This window comes from Myotis brandtii, unplaced genomic scaffold (genome assembly GCF_000412655.1).
Source record: "Myotis brandtii unplaced genomic scaffold, ASM41265v1 scaffold1071, whole genome shotgun sequence".
Taxonomy (NCBI): Eukaryota; Metazoa; Chordata; class Mammalia; order Chiroptera; family Vespertilionidae; genus Myotis; species Myotis brandtii.
The window spans coordinates 1,603,105-1,621,236 of record NW_005353634.1 but is presented as its reverse complement, the minus strand read 5'-3'; the positions used below and the strand labels follow the sequence as shown (position 1 = coordinate 1,621,236).

The 18,132-nt window shown below is 37.9% G+C and overlaps 1 protein-coding gene and 1 pseudogene across 2 annotated transcripts in view; one reads left to right on the top strand and one right to left on the bottom strand.

Moving 5' to 3' along the window:
- The window catches only part of LOC102243301, a 1,739-nt pseudogene extending 1,361 nt beyond the window's left edge, over positions 1–378 (top strand).
- DTWD2 (DTW domain containing 2) overlaps positions 1–18,132 on the bottom strand; it is a 66,568-nt gene that overhangs the window by 45,993 nt on the left and 2,443 nt on the right. Inside the window, exons 1-2 of one of the 2 annotated variants that reach the window (XM_014541713.1) lie at positions 5,990–6,080; positions 4,925–5,015 (exon numbers count right to left, since the gene is read on the bottom strand). In XM_014541713.1, coding sequence (XP_014397199.1) covers positions 4,925–5,015; positions 5,990–6,018 — 120 coding nt within the window. In that variant the 5' untranslated portion in view covers positions 6,019–6,080. Of the gene's footprint in view, positions 1–4,924; positions 5,016–5,989; positions 6,081–18,132 lie in introns of those variants that run through there. The other variant, XM_014541710.1, reaches the window with a different exon arrangement.

Below are 18,132 nucleotides of genomic sequence, written 5' to 3'. Positions count from 1 at the left end.
GGAGAGGGTGCAGGCTGGGCTGAGGGACCCCCCCCCCCCAGTGCACAAATTTTGTGCACTAGGCCTCTAGTTTCGGAATATCTGCATTACCTAATGGAAGATAAAGATGCTTACAAGAAACAATTCTCTCAGTACATAAAAAAACAACATAACTCCAGACACGATGGAGGAGAAGTATAAGAAAGCTCATGCTGCTATAGGAGAGAAACCAGTCTATGAGAAGAAGCCTAAGAAAGAAGTTAAAAATAAGAGGTGGAACCATCTCAAAATGTCTCTTGCCCAGAAGAAAGATCAGGTAGCTCAGAAGAAGGCAAGCTTCCTCAGAGCTCAGGAACGGGCTGCTGAGAGCTAATAAACCAAGTCACAATTTTCTATAAAGATTTTTCAGATACAGACAATAATATACTTATTGATCAAGCAGCAAAACAAAAGTATTGTCATAACAGTATTCACCATTCACCACACACACACACACACATACACACACACACACACACACACACACGTATATACACCCTTTAGGGACATTTTTGTGTGTACTTTCTCTCCTGGGTTCCTTAATTATTGATTAAAATAATAAGAAATTATTATTGAAAAATAAATTTAAAGATGCTGAGAATAGCTAAATTCATCTACCTAATAAAAAGTAGGAAAAGAAAATAGGAGATTAAGTATTTGCTGGGATTTTTTCAAGAACATGAAGCAAGCTGGAGTTCTAAGGAAACATGAAAACAGCAATTTGGAGCAGTTAGTAATATAAATGCAACTAAGAGAAGACAGGTGAGAGAGGACATTTTACAGTGCTTCATACTGTTTTCTTACCTCTAGATCATCACTAGGAGACTTTGACACATACTGAAATCACTTTCCAAACTTTTGACATATATATATATATATATGCATCAAATTAATGCATGTATATATGTCAAATTAAATGTTCTCCAATACACTCCCCTAAACCATTTCCAGAGGCAATCACTTTAACTGTTTTAGTTATATCTTTTAGTATTGATCTCAATATTTCTAAACAATGCGTGTTTTGCTATTCTTGCTTTATTGTATTAATAATTTATCAATTATCTACAAACTACCATTATCATAATAACTAACTTTAATGTACATAATTCAAAATGCATTTTATAAATATATTTAACTACTATTCATAATAAACCAGTAAAGAAGTGTATCTTTTAACGTGAACATTTTACTAATAACAAAAGTGAAAACAGGGAGGTTAATTAATTTGCCCAGGGTTACAGAGTTTACAGAGTTATTAAGGATTTAAACTCAAACAATCTGCCCTTACTCTTAACTACTTGCCCTTTATAACTACAGCCTCTCATAATAAATGAGGATTCAGCTTTCTGACATCACCCCTTACCCTCACGTCTAATATATTTTTTGTAATCTTCACCTGAGGACATGTTTTGTTTTGTATTGTGCTCTTAATTGATTTTAGAAAAAGGAAGGGAAAGAGAAAGAGAGAAACATCGATGTAAGAGAGAAACATCAATCGGCTACCTCCCATATGTGCCCGGACAGGGAATTGAACCTGCAATCTGAGTATGTGCCCTGAGCGATAATCGAGCCTGTCACCTTTCAGTGTGAGGATGGCACTTCAACCAACTGAGCCACACTGGCCAGAGCTTCTAATATTTTTAGTTAAATCAATAAACAGTGTTTATATCATTATGGCTACATATACATTGTTTACAAATGGCCAAGCAGTTTAACATTTCTTTCTTGTAAAGCTTTTTTGAGAGACTGTCTTGTTTTCATTCTTAAGTAATTTTCTACATATATATACCTACTCTTTGAAATGCTCCATCATATCACCTCCATATCATCCATGCCACTAAGTCTCCTTTTCCCAAAGCCACCTCCTACCGCTTATCCAAATGGTTTTCAATCACTTTTTAGAGGGAGTCATCAAATTGGTATATTCTTTTATTGAAAATAGTGTACTGAGTTTGAGCACAAGCAGCTCAATGTTATTGAGATAAATTAAGATTGGAAAATTCCTTGGGCAATAAGGAAAACAATATGGATGTACTTATATACACATAAAATACATTTGGAGCACACAATTGTGGACTGATTACCTAAATTGTGAATTAACAGTGAAAGGAAGAAAGGAAGGTTGGAAGAAGGGAGGGAGGATTTGAAAACATTAAAGTTGCCACAAATCAATGAAAACACCTACATTTTAAAAGCCATCTATGTCTGGAAGCACATAATAATAAAAAGACACCATACTGTGTATACTGTAAAATGATAGTAGCATTCACCATCTAAAGTTAAGCTTTAGTCAAAACTGTTATGGCCAGTAAGCTATCATTTTATGTAAATTTGAGCTGCACACTGTTGCAAGTTTAAATGTAACAAAATAATGCTAGTGACCAAACTGTCACAGTCCTGACCAAAATACGCCATTGTTAACACTGAAAAAAAGGTTGCCCAATAAATGGAATATTTAACAATTTGTAATTAAAGAATAAGCGTTTCATCATTTGGAAAAGGAAAAAGACAGACTAATATCTTTTATATCTTTGTTAAAGTCTTCAATTGGTATAGGCTTAAGAAATTTTTTAAAAAATTAGTCCTTCAAAAACCTGGTTCAATCTATGATGTCATGAGTCCCTAAATGCTGTGACAGTTTACACTGAACCCATTTGGTAACATACTATGACTAGTTTTGTTTTAATGTAATTTTTGGTTGTCTAAGACCTTCTTCCCTTCTCTCTTCATTACTACAGTTAATCAAGAGTTACAAACACATAAACACGCATACACTTCCTAATATAGGAGAGTATTAATCAGAAACTCTTTATATATAACATGTATACTATAAAATATACATATTTGTTCTACTCATTGAAAAACAAAAAAATTATTTTATACATTCATTTTGTGACACTAAAATGCAGAGAGTGGTAATAACCACAATTACTTTAAATGTAAATGGATTAGATTCTCCAATCAAAAGACGTAGGGCAGCTGAATGGATAAGAAAACAAAACCCCATATGGTGCCTATAAGAGATTCACTTCAGATCAAAAAAGACATACAAAGACTAAAAGTAAAGGGATGGAAAAAGATATTTCATGAAAATGGAAACAAGCAAACAAAAAGAGCTGGGTAGCAATATTTATACCAGACAAATTAGACTTTAAAACAAAGGCTAGCCCTGATCAGGTGGCTCAGTTGGTTGGAGTGTTGTCCCATACGCCAAAAAAGGTTGTGGGTTCGATCCCCAGTCAGGGCACATATAAGAGGCAACCGATCAATGTTTCTCTTTCACATTGATGTTTCTCTCTCTCTCTCTCTCTCCCCCCCTCCTCTCTCAAAAATTAATAAACACATCACTAGGTGAGGATAAATAAAATTTTTAAAGGCTCTACTAGTATAATAAGAGAGAAAGAAGGGCCAGAAATTCCACTTCTAGGTATTTATCTGAAAAAAAAGCACCAAATTGAAAAGACATACACATCTATATGTTAATTGTGGAATTATTTACAACAGCCAAGATATGAAAGCAACCTAAATGTCCATCAATAGATGAATAGATAAAGAAGTGGTTCATATACGCAATGAATGGAATATGACTCAGCCATAAAAAAGGACTTTCCCTGGCAGTTGCTCAGTGGTTAGAGCAACAGCCCATGGACCAAAGGGTCGAGGGCTCAATTCCCAGTGAAGGGCACATCGGTTTCAGGTTTGATCATGCCCCTGGCATGTGTTGGAGGCAATCAATTATATCTCTCACTTCGATGTTTCTCTCTCTTTTTCTCTCCTTCTCTTTTGCTCCTTCCTCCCTTCCACTCTCTCTAAAAATCAATGGAAAAAATATCTTCATGTAAGGATTTAAAAAAAAGAAAAAAAAAAGGAACATCTTGCCATCTGCAAAACACAGACAAACCTAGAGCAGGAATAGAGAAGTCTGGCTGCGAGCTGCATAAGGCCCACAAAAATCATTTGGTCTGGCCCTACCAAGGCATTAGGGATGAGCTAATTCAATGTTTGACCAAATATTTTTAAGTTGATAATTTTGTATGGCCCGAAAGTGATATTATGAATATCCAAATGGCACTTGGCAGGAAAAAGGTTCCCCATCCCTGACCTAAAGGGTATTGTGATGAATGAAATGTCAGACAGAGAAAAACAAATGCCATATGATTTCACTTATATGTGGAATCTGAAAAACAAAATACAGGAACAAACAAACAAAAATAAACATAGATACAGAGAACATTTTGACAATTGCCAGATGGAGGGGTGTTGGGGAGATAGATGAAAAGGGGGGAGGGATTAAGAAGTACAAACTGGTAGTTACAAAATAGTCATGGGGATGTAAAGTATAGCATAGGGAATATGGCCAATAATATTGTAATAACTATGTATGGTGTCAGATGTTTACTAGGCTTATCAGGGTGATTACTTCATAAGTTAAATAAATGTCACTATATTGTATAAATGAAACTAATATAAAATTGTATGTCAACTTTGAAAAATAAAAATTAAGAAATAAAAACAAAAAATAAAATAATATGCTGAGAGGTACTTCTATTTTAACAAGACATCAATGAATATAAGCTATGATCAAAATTTAAATAGCAATGATTTTACTAACTCTTTACTCACAAAAATCTTTTTTCCTTCACACAATATTGTTGAAGTTCTAAATTTCTATACTATTCAATGACAGTTTTTATGAAATAACGTTTTCTCCATCTCCAAAGCATATAACACCATACTACCATATAATATATAAAAGAAACTATTTTTTTCCCAAAGAGAAAACATTTATCATCGATTTATTTCCAGAAATGCTAAGCAGCTGGGAGGAATGAATATGTTCATCTGTGTTTCCTCTTGTATACTAATATTCTATTTGAAATTGTGCATTTTATGAAGTCTTACTCACCTCTGCCGGATGCTGAATTATGTACAAGTAGGTAGAGATGTGCAGAGGATGTACTGGTAGAAACGGACATAAACACACTTTCTGAGGCCGGCTAAAGGGCATAAAGAAAAAGAAAGCCTGTAAATGTTTAAAATAAAATATGACAATAACCTGAAACTTGAACATAACCCAACTTTTTAATTTTTTAATCCTCATTGGAGGATTTTTTTTTCTCATTGACTCTAGAGAGAGACGCGTAGGGAGCAGCTATAGGGTTAAGCCTCGGACTGACCTGTTGGCAAAGCCACAAACAAGTCCCAGCTTACAGGGCACAGCCCCCTTAGCATAATTAGGCTTGACCTTATGACCCTCCCTAGATCCTAACTGGGTAGCTAATGGGCTGTAGGGAGGTGCAGCAAGTACTGCCAAAACAAGTGAAACTCACAAGAACACTGTAACTATGGTGACCACTACCTTGTTTACCTCTGGCTATAAAATAAAGGCTCAGCTTGCCCTCTGGATCTCTCTTTGTGGCCTTAGCCAGGCACAGGAGATCCACCCAGACCCGGCTTATTCTCTTTGTCTGTCTTTTCTACATCCTTCGCCGTCTCCCCCCACCCCCCCCACCCCGCTCCGGCCCCTCAGGCTCACCAAACACTCAGCACAGAGAAGTGGAGAGAGGGAAGAAAAGAAAGAGGTTAAGTGAGAGAGAGAGAAACATCAATGTGAGAAAGAAACATTGATCGATTGCCGCCAGCACACACCCCAACCAGGTATCAAATCCAAAACCTAGATATGTGCCCTGACTGGAAATCTAACCTATGACCCTTCTGTGCACAGGATGAGGCTCCAACCACTGAGAACACTGGCCAAGGCTAAAGTTGCATTCTTTTAAAATGAAACACCAAGAATGAATTTATTCACTCAGACTTTACATATGAGAATTTGAAAAAAAGATTCTAGTAAATTCTTTACCATCTAGATCAAAGTACCTAGAAAAAATCTTGTCTTAGTTATCTGTAGTTGAACAATACTCATAAATCAGGAGCATAGTCTTTTTATTCATGAAGCAACACTTCTACTAACTTGCATTCCAAATCAAGAACAGATCTCATGTCAAAGAGAAACTTGGCAACTTTTCTATATCATCTGGAAGTTGGAGGGAACATTATGATGGTAAAGTATTAGAACAGAATTACCACCTAAAAGAAAGTTCTAATCAAATTTAGACATCCATCAACACGGAGAGCTTAATAATTGTGAGAAACCCAAACAGCAGCCACCAAATTATATTTGGCTAGAATTATATCCAAATATAATAGGCAGAGCATCTGCCTATATTCCCTTTTGCTGTTGTTTACTTTGTTGTTTTTGTTTTACTTACTTTTTAGTAAGTAAAGCTACTACTGTTTCAGTAACACTTGTGCTCATTACAAAATGCATATGGAATAAAAAGGTACACTTCCCATCTGAGCCCTCTAGCTTAGAGTATTCTCTTCTCTAGGGGCAACCAATGACCAGTTACTTGTGTGTCCTTCCAAAGGAATTGTAGAAACATACATGGATATTTTACCAATAAACCTTACATTTGATATGTGTGTTTACCAGTATGAAATTCATCAAGCAGCCAGACACAGTGTATCATGGAAGTAAATTTTCACAACAGATCACTATTACAGACAGGTGTTATATGACATTACAATAATGTACAAGTGAATGTGATATTAAAGGGAATTCCCAAGAGCATACTAACTACTACAAAACTAACCACTATCAACTTCAGATAGATTCTGTCCTTGATCTGAGCTCCTGGCTGTCTTATCCCCAGGGTCTATTCTCCTTATAATGCGTTGTTTAGTTTCCCAGGGTCTATAAGAAAATCTCTTCTTCACAGTGAGTAACTATTAAACAACTATGATTCTATTTCCATTCCATGCCCTCCCCTATCCCAGGGACAGTTTATGGCATCTGGGCCATAACCCATTTCCTACCTTGCCCCAGCTCAGGTTGGCAGAAGCTCCATTCCAAGAAGGTGTGGCCAAGAGAACAGAGCTTCCTCTCAGCTCTTAATCAAAGTTTACTGTATGTCACAGAAAAAGGCAGGTCATCGACTCCAAGTTAAAGAGGCTAAATTCCCGGTGAGGGTGGCTAAGAGCTCAGAGGCTCCCTTTCTCCACCCAGTCTCCAGCTGTAAAACAGAAGCTTTACCACAGTGCGGCAGGCTGAGATTGCTGTGGCCCCACTCCCCTACCCCACCTCCTGTTTGCTCATCTTACACCTGAAGTAGCAAGCCAGAGGCTACTGCCCAGCCCTGTGCCCACAACAGTGGCTCAGAGAGTTTGCCTTGGAGGACAGGCAGAATATAAGAGCTCTGAAGTTCTCCCAAGAGTAACTGACTTTATTTTAAACAGTGTGAGGAAATTCAAGCCTAAGGGTACCTTAAAAACATTAACTCCTCTACCCGTGGTCAGCAAACTCATTAGTCAACAGAGCCAAATATCAACAATACAACAATTGAAATTTCTTTTGAGAGCAAAATTTTTTAAACTTAAACTATATAGGTAGGTACACTGTTATTAACTTAATTAGGGTACTCCTAAGGCTTAGGAAGAGCCACACTCAAGGGGCCAAAGAGCTGCATGTGGCTCGCGAGCCGCAGTTTGCCGACCACAGCAAGCAACAAGCTAAGTCATAGGCCATCTAGTTCATCAGGGGAATAAAAAAGAAACAAGAAAAGAGATAGCTAAGAAGAGCACACCTGCAGTAGAACAAACCTCAAAGAGTAGCCACAAAAACTACCCCTACCAGAATTTAATGTCAGACTGCTGAGCAATTTATGCCCTAGGGCCGTGGTCGGCAAACTGCAGCTCGTGAGCCACATGCGGCTCTTTGGCCCCCTTAGTGTGGCTCTTCCTAAGCCTTAGGAGTACCCTAATTAAGTTAATAACAATGTACCTACCTATATAGTTTAAGTTTAAAAAATTTGGCTCTCAAAAGAAATTTCAATCGTTGTACTGTTGATATTTGGCTCTGTTGACTAATGAGTTTGCTGACCACTGCTAGGGGACTACATCAAAATGCAGAACAGTCAGCTGGTAATTAGTGAAGTCTAATGGGCAGGATTAATAGCAAAAGAAGGCAGCTTTCCCAGAGAAAGATCTGGAAAAGAGATACTGAAAGAGAACCCTGGAATAATGATTTGCACAATTCAGCTAATAAAACAAAAACCTCCAAATTGTACATGTTAAAAGAATAAATGTCATGGCATGTGAATCATCTATATATATAAAAGCCAAGTGACCGGAACAACGGAACGACTAGAACGACCGATCACTATGACGCGCACTGAGGCAGCCAACCGGCCCAACTAGGGCCCCGATTGCCCCCCCCAACCTCCCACAGCCCCTCCCCCTGGCCAGCCACACCCCCAATCACCTCCCCCGACACACCCCATCAGGGGTGGGGCCTGTAGGCCAACCTCCCGGTCCCTCCCCCCAGCCAGCAGGCCCTGATCACCTGATTGGGGCTGGGCCCCAGGCTGGGAAGGGGAACTGGGGGTGGGTGGTGGCAGATGCAGGTGGTGAGGGAAGGAGGAGGGAGAGGTAGGGAGGAGGGGAACTCGATTGGCCCTGATCGCCTGCCAGGCCTAGGGACCTCACCCATGCACGAATTTCGTACACTGGGCCTCTAGTTGTTATATAAACTTAGCATGAGAAATCTCAAGAAGTCAGAGACTCCAGAATCCTTGAAATAATCAAAAAACAAACCTGGCCCCCAAAACAAAAATATCTCACATGTCAGACAATGACAGAAAGTAAAATACCAATGACTTAGGAAAAATTGCAACTGGGAGGAAGTGTATTTTACGTAATTTCTTACCAGTCTTATAAAAGAAAAGATAGGTAACTCAATAGAGTAACTGAATTTAACAAACTATTTACAAGACAGGAATTAAAATGGAAAATGAGCAACTAAAAAATGTTTAATTACACAAGTGGTCAGAAATATGCACATTATAACTGCAGTGAGATTCCATTTTTTAAACATTAAACTAGTCTACAGTTAAAAACAAATAAACAAACTAAGTATAACATCCAATGTTGGTAGAAAGCAAGTTGCTAGTCTTTGGGAATTAATGCAGCAACATTTCTTAAAACTAAAGTACTATGACTTGTGCCCCTGAGATTTATCCCGTAGACGTAAGATGTACATGTTCAGCACTGGCCTTGGTGGTATAAACCTAGTATAATGCCTGCTGATGAAAGAACTATGAAATGTTATGTGACTGTGTAAAAGAATGTGTTGTGTATTGTTCAATGGAAAAATCAAACAGTAATTTAAAGTATATAATATGATTCCGTTTTTATATAAAATAAATCCTACATGTGTTTCTATGTTTCTGGGAACAAGAATAAAGGTGTGGAAATACCTATTAGGCTGTGTGTTTTTTGCTGTTGAATCTTTTCCTCTTTTAAACGTTCCTTACATTATATATATTTTTAATTTTAAAAAGTAAAAAATCAGCCCTAACGTGATGATTCTAATAAGTGAGAGCATAAGAGGCAAAAACATTTACTGAACAAAATATTCTATATAACAAAAGCTTAATATGCTAAGTGTCCTGCCGTCTGGTCAGCGGTTTAACCAATCAAAGCATAATATGCTAATGATATGCTAAGGCCGCTCAACCGCTCGTTATGACGTGCATTGACCACTAGGGAGCAGACAGTCAACTGGTTAACCAGTCGCTATGGCATGCACTGACCACCAGGGGGCAGACGCTCTGACCGGTAGGTTAGCTTGCTGCTGGGGTCCAGCCAATCAGGACTGAGCGAGATGGGCCGGACATGCCCTGGAGCCCTCCCGTGGTCCCTCCCCACCAGGGGGCAGACGCAGCAAGCTGAGTAGTAAGGAGCAGTGAGCAGGCGGGCGGTAAGGAGCGAGGGATCCTGGACTGTGAGAGGGTGCAGGCCAGGCTGAGGGACCTCCCAACCCTGAGTGCACGGATTTCATGCAACAGGCCTCTAGTTTACTAATTAAAAAACAGCGAGCCCTAACTGGTTTGGCTCAGTGGATAGAACGTCAGCCTGCGGACTGAAAGGTCCCAGGTTCGATTCCGGTCAAGGGTATGTACCTTGGTTGCTGGCACATCCCCAGTAGGAGGTGTGCAGGAGGCAGCTGCTCAATGTTTCTCTCTCATCGATGTTTCTAACTCTCTATCCTTCTCCCTTCCTCTCTGTAAAAAATCAATAAAATATATTTAAAAACAAAACAAACAAACAAAAAAAACAGCTAAACACTTTATGTGTAGACACTGTAACAGTGATTTAGGCTAAAACTACTTGTTTTGGGCTTATGCTTTGACATGCTCATAAAATATCATCACCTATTTACTATAAAGCATGTCTCCTTTGTTAACCTAAGTCTTGTTACATTTACCTCAAATTTAAAAAAACTATAGCTCTTTTGAACATTTTGCATTATAATTGATCAACTTTATATCTTAGCAAGTTACTTTACAATATGAATTTGTGCTTATTTGTTTATACTTTAACAGCAATTTTCCTCATACTCTTCTCCTCCACAATAGTCTGCATACACTGTGCTGGTGATTAGCTGTCCGAATGTTAAACCATCTCTTACCAAACTAGTAGATAAGTGTATAGTAATTGCTCTCCTCATTCTAAAATCTTTTTCCAAAGAACAAGAATTCTTCCTATATCCAAACTTAACTCTTAAAGATTTAGATATTTCAAATTGTTACTAGATTAAAAAATTATATATTCCAAAATTTTTTATTCAAATATTTACTGTACACTTATGGGCCAGATATTAGGCACTTGGGGCAACAAAACAAAGATTCCTGCTCTCATGGAGCTTATTTGTTTTTGATATGCCAGAAAATTCCTTCCTTCCTTCCTTTGAACTATTGTGGTTGACAGAAAAAAAAATACCAGAAAACTACACATCAAGACATTATTTACACATAATGAACATTCATTTTAAAATAAAAATCAAACTACTTCTAGAATCTGTACAGATCTAAGAAAGAAAAATTAATATCTGAGGAAATATCAACTAGTCAATTGGGTATAGGCTTGAGGAATAACTTAAGGTATGTCACTGACAATGTCATTGTCTTGCTATGTGAGCTGGAGCACGTCACAGGTTTTCCAATTTCCTCCTTCATAAAGCTGGTAATAAAGTACCAGGAAAGTTCTGGGGAATAACTACTGAATGAATCATAAGCAAATGTTATAAAATTGTAATCATTTACAAATATTAATTTTCAGCTAATGTATAACAGAATGACCAAAGTATGAGCTGAGGTTTTTTCCCTCTTCCACATGTATAATGTATTGCCAATGTACTATAAATACAGTGGGGCCTTGACTTACGAGTTTAATTTGTTCCGTGATGGAGCTCATAACTCAAATTGCTCGTATGTCAAATCACTGTGACGTTCGCTGCGCCAACTAGCGATGGGGTATCTGAAGCTGGCTCTAACCCGAATTTTTTTGAGCTTGCAACTCAAAGCAAAAAATCGGCCGAGAGACGGCTCGTATCTCAAAAAAACTCGTTAGTCGGGACACTCGTAAGTCAAGGCCCCACTGTACTGTTTTCCATCATTGTGGTTTATCTTCTTTAAAATATATACAACCCACTTAATGTTAATTATATTCTTAAAATATAAGTAAAATTTTTGAATAATTTCCCTGAGGAAATTTTTATAAAATCTATGGGTTGTTTTTTTTTCTTTTCTCATTAAGGATTATAGGAATAAATATGTAGGACTCCTGTCAGACTAAGATTGACTGGCCTCTGAAGTGAATGCTATAACACAAGGATAATCTGTCACTCTGGGCATGCTATCTCTGCCAACCTGTAGGCAAATGAAATTGTAGCTGGCATATGAACAGAGATGCTAGAACCTACAAAAAAACATTTTTCAAAAATTTAATTAAATGTCTTAGATAAGATCCACCAAAACTACTTTTCTCATAATACTAATTTTAAACAAGAAAATCTCACAGAGAAAAACATGTAAGGATTAGTGAATAGATTTACACGAATTAATATTTTAAAAGGATTTCTTTTACCTATATAAAAAAAAAAGCAAATGCAGAACACAGAAAAATAGTGCACCTCAGATTTCCCAATACTCAACAAGATTTTTATAGTCCCAACAGAGTGAAAAAGCAAAGAACAAAGAGTTTCATAGCCTTCAATAGATTACTTGAATAGACACTATTACACATAAAAATGCCAACAAGTTGGTGATTTTAAAACAAGCTTTAAAAAACTAAATACCACAGTGCCCTCTACTGTCATTTTAAAGGAATATAATCTTTATAATAAACTAGTTTTTAAATTTCTAAAACCAATTAAAAAAGAAACAGCTCTGCCCTGGCCAGTCAAGGATGCCTACCTTGGTTGCAGGATCTATCCCTCGTCCCAGACCCAGTCTGGGCACATTTGGGACACAATCAATTAATGTGTCTCTTTCATGTAGATGTTTCTTTCTTTCTCTCTCTCTCTCTCTCTCTCTCTCTCTCTCCCCCACTTCCCTCCCTCCCTCACTCCTCCCTCCTTTTCACTCTCTCTAAAAATCAATGGAAAAAATATCCTCAGGTGAGGATTAACAAAACAAAAAAAGAAAAATAATCCTCTAAATAATAAAAAAAAACAGCTCTTCTTTATTAATATTATAGTAAACTTTTACCTCATAAAGAGAAAAAAAATAACTTGTATGTCTGATTGCTTCAAATATAAATAACAATAACATTTTCATACTCCCAAAAGTTGTTTTTATCACTATACTATTATTTTATAACTGACTTCAGGAGTAGAGGAAGGATAAGCTTAGAAAATAAAATCATGTTATAGGAAAGGAAGCAACTCTATAAAGAGAATAAATATCTTTAAATGAGATTTCAGAGACCTGTGCTCCAGAGGTCTAAAGCAGTGCTCTCCACTCCCCAACCCCTCCCCTTTGACAAATTTGCCTTTCTGACTGAAAAGTGAGATGCCACTAATACAAATGAGACGCTGACCATAGGCAGGTAAAGGATTCAAGAGATAAAAGCTCTATCTATCTTAAAAAAAAAAAAAAAGACAATAATTAAAATTGCTTCTCCCCCACTGCTTCCCCCGCCCCCCCAAAAAAATATTGCTCATCCCAAAGTAACTAAAAGTAGTCATGGACAAAGGAAAATGGAAGAATTGATGGATTATAAGACAAATACTCCCCTCAAAGTATTTATTATATGCAACAGGAAAACAAAAGCAGCAATACTACTCATTTCAGTATAATTCATTATTATTTGGTATACTATACTAATAAAAATATGAAAGCTAAAGCAGCTATACTTCTTAGTAGTTATCTGACCTTGAGAGACTATAAAAGGGAATAACTATTTAATTCATAAAGCTGTCTTATGTACTGAATAAAAATATAGATGTAAAAGCACTTGTAACCTGTGAACTCTTTAAGTAATGACAAATTTTAGACTATACTACTTCCGAATATGTTTTCTCACTACATAAGCACTAACAGAATTATGAATTATTAATTTTGGGCAAATATACTTTAAAGAATTAATATGCTTTGATGTTCTTTGAAGAAAACTTCTATCAGAGGGTAATAACTAACTCTTATTTTTCTTGGGGAATATAAATCAAACATTTAGAAAGCTCTAATGTGATTTTTAAAATTGGTCACTCCTCCTTGGAGATTTAATTAAGATTATGAAAAAAAATTCCCTTTTGACATATATCATCTTTGCTCAACTTTAAAGATATGATTAGCTTGCAAAGCAATCTATAAATCAGTTAGCTTTCCACATATATTACTAATGAACTACTTCAAAGAGTAAACATATTTTCTATACTAACAGAAAAGAGAACATTACCTTAATAATTTTCTCTTAGGAATATGATACTTTTGAAATGCACAAAAAATTAAACTTGCAGATTATCTAAGTTTTTAACCCTAAAAATTATCATCAATAACCTAGTTGATTTTAATTTTTTAATCCGCACCTTAGGATATGTTTGTTTCTTTATTGACTTTAAAAAGAGAAGGAGAGAAAGGGGAAGAGAGAGAGAGAGAGAGAGAGAGAGAGAGAGATGGAGTGATCTCTTGCCTTCCATATGCACCCCCATTGGGGATCGAATTTGAAACCTGGTTCTGTGCCCTAACCAGGAATTAAAAACCACGACCTCCAGTGTATGACACAATGCTCCAAATAACTGTGCCCCACTGGCCAGGGTTAACCTAGTTGATTTTAAATTTACCAAAACCATTTGTTTTCTAATTCTAATTAGATACCAATTCAACAATCTTTATTTCAAACTACCTTGGGGGAAAGATTAAAAATGACGGCAGAGTAAGTGGACATTACACAGACATGCTCCCAGGACCAAACTGATATTACAACTAAAATACAGAAAAACTTCCTGAATAATCAACAGAAGACTTGCTAGAGAGAACCCTAATAACCGAGGACCGAAAGTGGAGACCACAGAGAGACTGATAGGGGGGCAGAGGCACAAAAGGGCTGGCCGGGCTCCAACAGACGGCAACTGAAGTTCCAGAGAGATATCTCAGCTGTGGGGGTTGCCACTGAGAACTCTGGAGTCTAATCCCCAAACTGGGCCCCCCAGCAGAAAGCACCAGAACTGAACCAAAACCATTTGTTTTCTAATTCTAATTAGATACCAATTCAACAATCTTTATTTCAAACTACCTTGGGGGAAAGATTAAAAACGGCGGCAGAGTAAGTGGACATTACACAGACATGCTCCCAGGACCAAACTGATATTACAACTAAAATATAGAAAAACTTCCTGAATAATCAACAGAAGACTTGCTAGAGAGAACCCTAATAACCGAGGACCGAAAGTGGAGACCACAGAGAGACTGATGGGGGGCAGAGGCACAAAAGGGCTGGCCGGGCTCCAACAGATGGCAACTGAAGTTCCAGAGAGATATCTCAGCTGTGGGGGTTGCCACTGAGAACTCTGGAGTCTAATCCCCAAGCTGGGCCCCCCAGCAGAAAGCACCAGAACTGAGAACAGTACCCACATAACATTTGGCTGTGAAAAGCAGCAGGGTTGCTGTCTGCCAGGGAATATACAGCTGGAAATTCAGGCACCCTCTTAAAGGGCCAATACACAAAATTCCTTGTCGAGCCACCACCTTGTGCTCTGACAGAGGGAGGGCAGAGTGGACTGGAGCTGTATGAGCAGAAGCCAGGATTGGGGGCTTTGGGGTTAGAGCTCAGGAGACAGACACCCCGGTTTCCTATGCTGAGTCATTCCCTCATGCTGTGGAGGTCATCTTTCTCACGCAGACATTTGCTATACAGGCTACCTTGTCTGCGGGGGAAGATAGTTGATCCACCCTATCGGGAAAACATCTTACCCATGGTGTGGAGTTGCTCAGGCCTATAAGAGACTGAGAATAACAATTAGCCTCCAAGCAGAAGCAATTGCTCCACCCTGTTGAAAAAACTCCTGAAAAGTCTAATCCCCAAGCTGGGCCCCCCAGCAGAAAGCACCAGAACTGAGAACAGTACCCACATAACATTTGGCTGTGAAAAGCAGCAGGGTTGCTGTCTGCCAGGGAATATACAGCTGGAAATTCAGGCACCCTCTTAAAGGGCCAATACACAAAATTCCTTGTCGAGCCACCACCTTGTGCTCTGAGAGGGCGGGCAGAGTGGACTGGAGCTGTATGAGCAGAAGCCAGGATTGGGGGCTTTGGGGTTAGAGCTCAGAAGACAGACACCCCGGTTTCCTATGCTGAGTCATTCCCTCATGCTGTGGAGGTCATCTTTCTCACGCAGACATTTGCTATACAGGATACCTTGCCTGGGGGAAAGATAGTTGATCCACCCTATCGGGAAAACATCTTGCCCATGGTGTGGAGTTGCTCAGGCCTATAAGAGACTGAGAATAACAATTAGCCTCCAAGCAGAAGCAATTGCTCCACCCTGTTGAAAAAACTCCTGAAAATCCTATCAGTCTGTAGACCAGTGGTTCTCAACCTTCTGCAGTTCCTCAATGTTGTGACCCAACCATAAAATTATTTTCGTTGCTACTTCATAACTGTAATGTTGCTACTGTTATGAATCATAATGTAAATATCTGATATGCAGAATGGTCTTAGGCGACCCCTGTGAAAGGGTCGTTTGACTGCCAAAGGGGTCACGACCCACAGGTTGAGAACCGCTGCTGTAAACAGAGGCGTCTCTGGAGACTTTGAGTCTTTGAGTTTTTGCCTAATCAAAAGCAGCACTTGACACTGTCCTGCACTAGAGATTGAGAGGCAGAGCAATCTACCTAAACAAGCAGCCAAAATGAGGAGGCTAAAAAACAACCCCCAAATGAAAGAACAAGAAAATTCTCCAGAAGAAGAGATAAATGGATAAAAGAAATTTATCTGATACAGAGTTCAGAATAATGATGGTAAAGATGCTCAACAACATGCGAAAAGATATGAAAACAGAAATAAAGAATGACATAGCACAAATAAAGAACACATTGGAAGGAATACACAGCAGATTAGAAGAAGCTGAGGATCGAATCAGTGAATTAGAAGACAGGGTTGAAAAAAATCACTCACTCAGAGAACCAAGAAGAAAAAACAATTAAAAAACAGGAAGGAGCTGTGGGAAAATGTGAAACATAACAATATTCAAATAGCAGGTATGCCAGAAAGGGAGAAAGGGATAGAGAACATGTTTGAAGAAATAATGGCAGAAAACTTCCCTAACCTAGTAAAGGAAAAAGTCACACAAGTCCAGGAGGCCCAGAGAACCCCAAGCAAGAAGAACCCAAACAGGCTCAGATCCAGACACATCATAATTAAAATGCCAAAAATTAAAGACAAAGAGAGAATCTCAAAGGCAGCAGGAGAAAAGAAAACTGTTATCTACAAAGAAGCTTTAATAAGGCTGACACCTGATTTCTCATCAGAAACTCTACAGGCCAGAAGATTTTTTGGCATGACATGAAGTACACAAGGTAATGGAAAGCAAAAATCTGAAACCAAGATTACTATATCCAGCAAGGCTATCATTTCTCTCACAAAGATGTTTCTCTCTCTCTCTCTCTCTCCCTCTCCCTTGCTCGCTCTCTCTCTAAAAATCAATAAAAAAATCTTTTTTTTTTAAAAAAAGTAAAGTCGATTAAAGGGAGGAAGCAGATCAGAAAAGTTGCTAAACAGAGGAGACTACTTTTTTAAAGTATATACAACACTTATAATTAGCAATTTTAAATAGACTGAAAACTATATAATAAAGCTCACATGATACTTTAGCCCTGGATTTATATTTGAAACACTTTTCTTTCAGCATTTTTAAGTCTTATCATCTAACACCCTTAGACAGCTTGTTTAAATAAATTATATTCAATGCCCCTTCTGTTCATATAAATGGTGCCTTCTAGACACAAATTATCCATCCTCCTCAAAAGTCTATTAAGGTTCTACTATACATAGTACACTTAGAAAATATAAAAAGTTCCTTACACTCCAGATCCCTTCTTCTGAGGTCTTACAATCCAGCCCTGGTAAAAGAACAAAATGTCCCCAGTAGGATACCCCAAGTACTCAAGTGGTACAGAACTTCAGCCAGTCTGTCCTAGTCTCCTGGGAATGCTTTTCCCCTGGCTGAATCCTTCCCATCTTTCAACTTTCAATATAAATGCTATCTCCTCAGAAATCTTTCCTGACACCACCCCCCCATAGACTTCAAAATGAAGGCCATCACAAGAGACAACTAAGATCACTACACATAATACTAAAGGGATCGATCCAATAAGAGGATATAACCCTGGTAAACATATATGAACCCAATATAGAAGCATGTAAATATATTAAAAAAACAAAAAATTTCTAGAGGACTTTAAGAGAGAAACAGACATAGTAGGAGACTTTAACACCCCGCTGACTTCACTCGATAGATCTTCCAGACAAAAACTTAACAAGGAAACAGTGACTCTAAAGGACACACTGGATCAGATGGATTTAACTGACATTTATAGAACATTTCACCCCAAAGATGAAGAATACATTCTCCTCAAGTGCACATGGATCATTCACAAAGATAGATCACATATTAGGACACAAAACAAGTCTCTATAATTTCAAGAAGATTGAAATCATATTACAGTGGAATGAAATTAGGTATCAACTATAGTAAAAAAAAAAACCAAAAAAATTA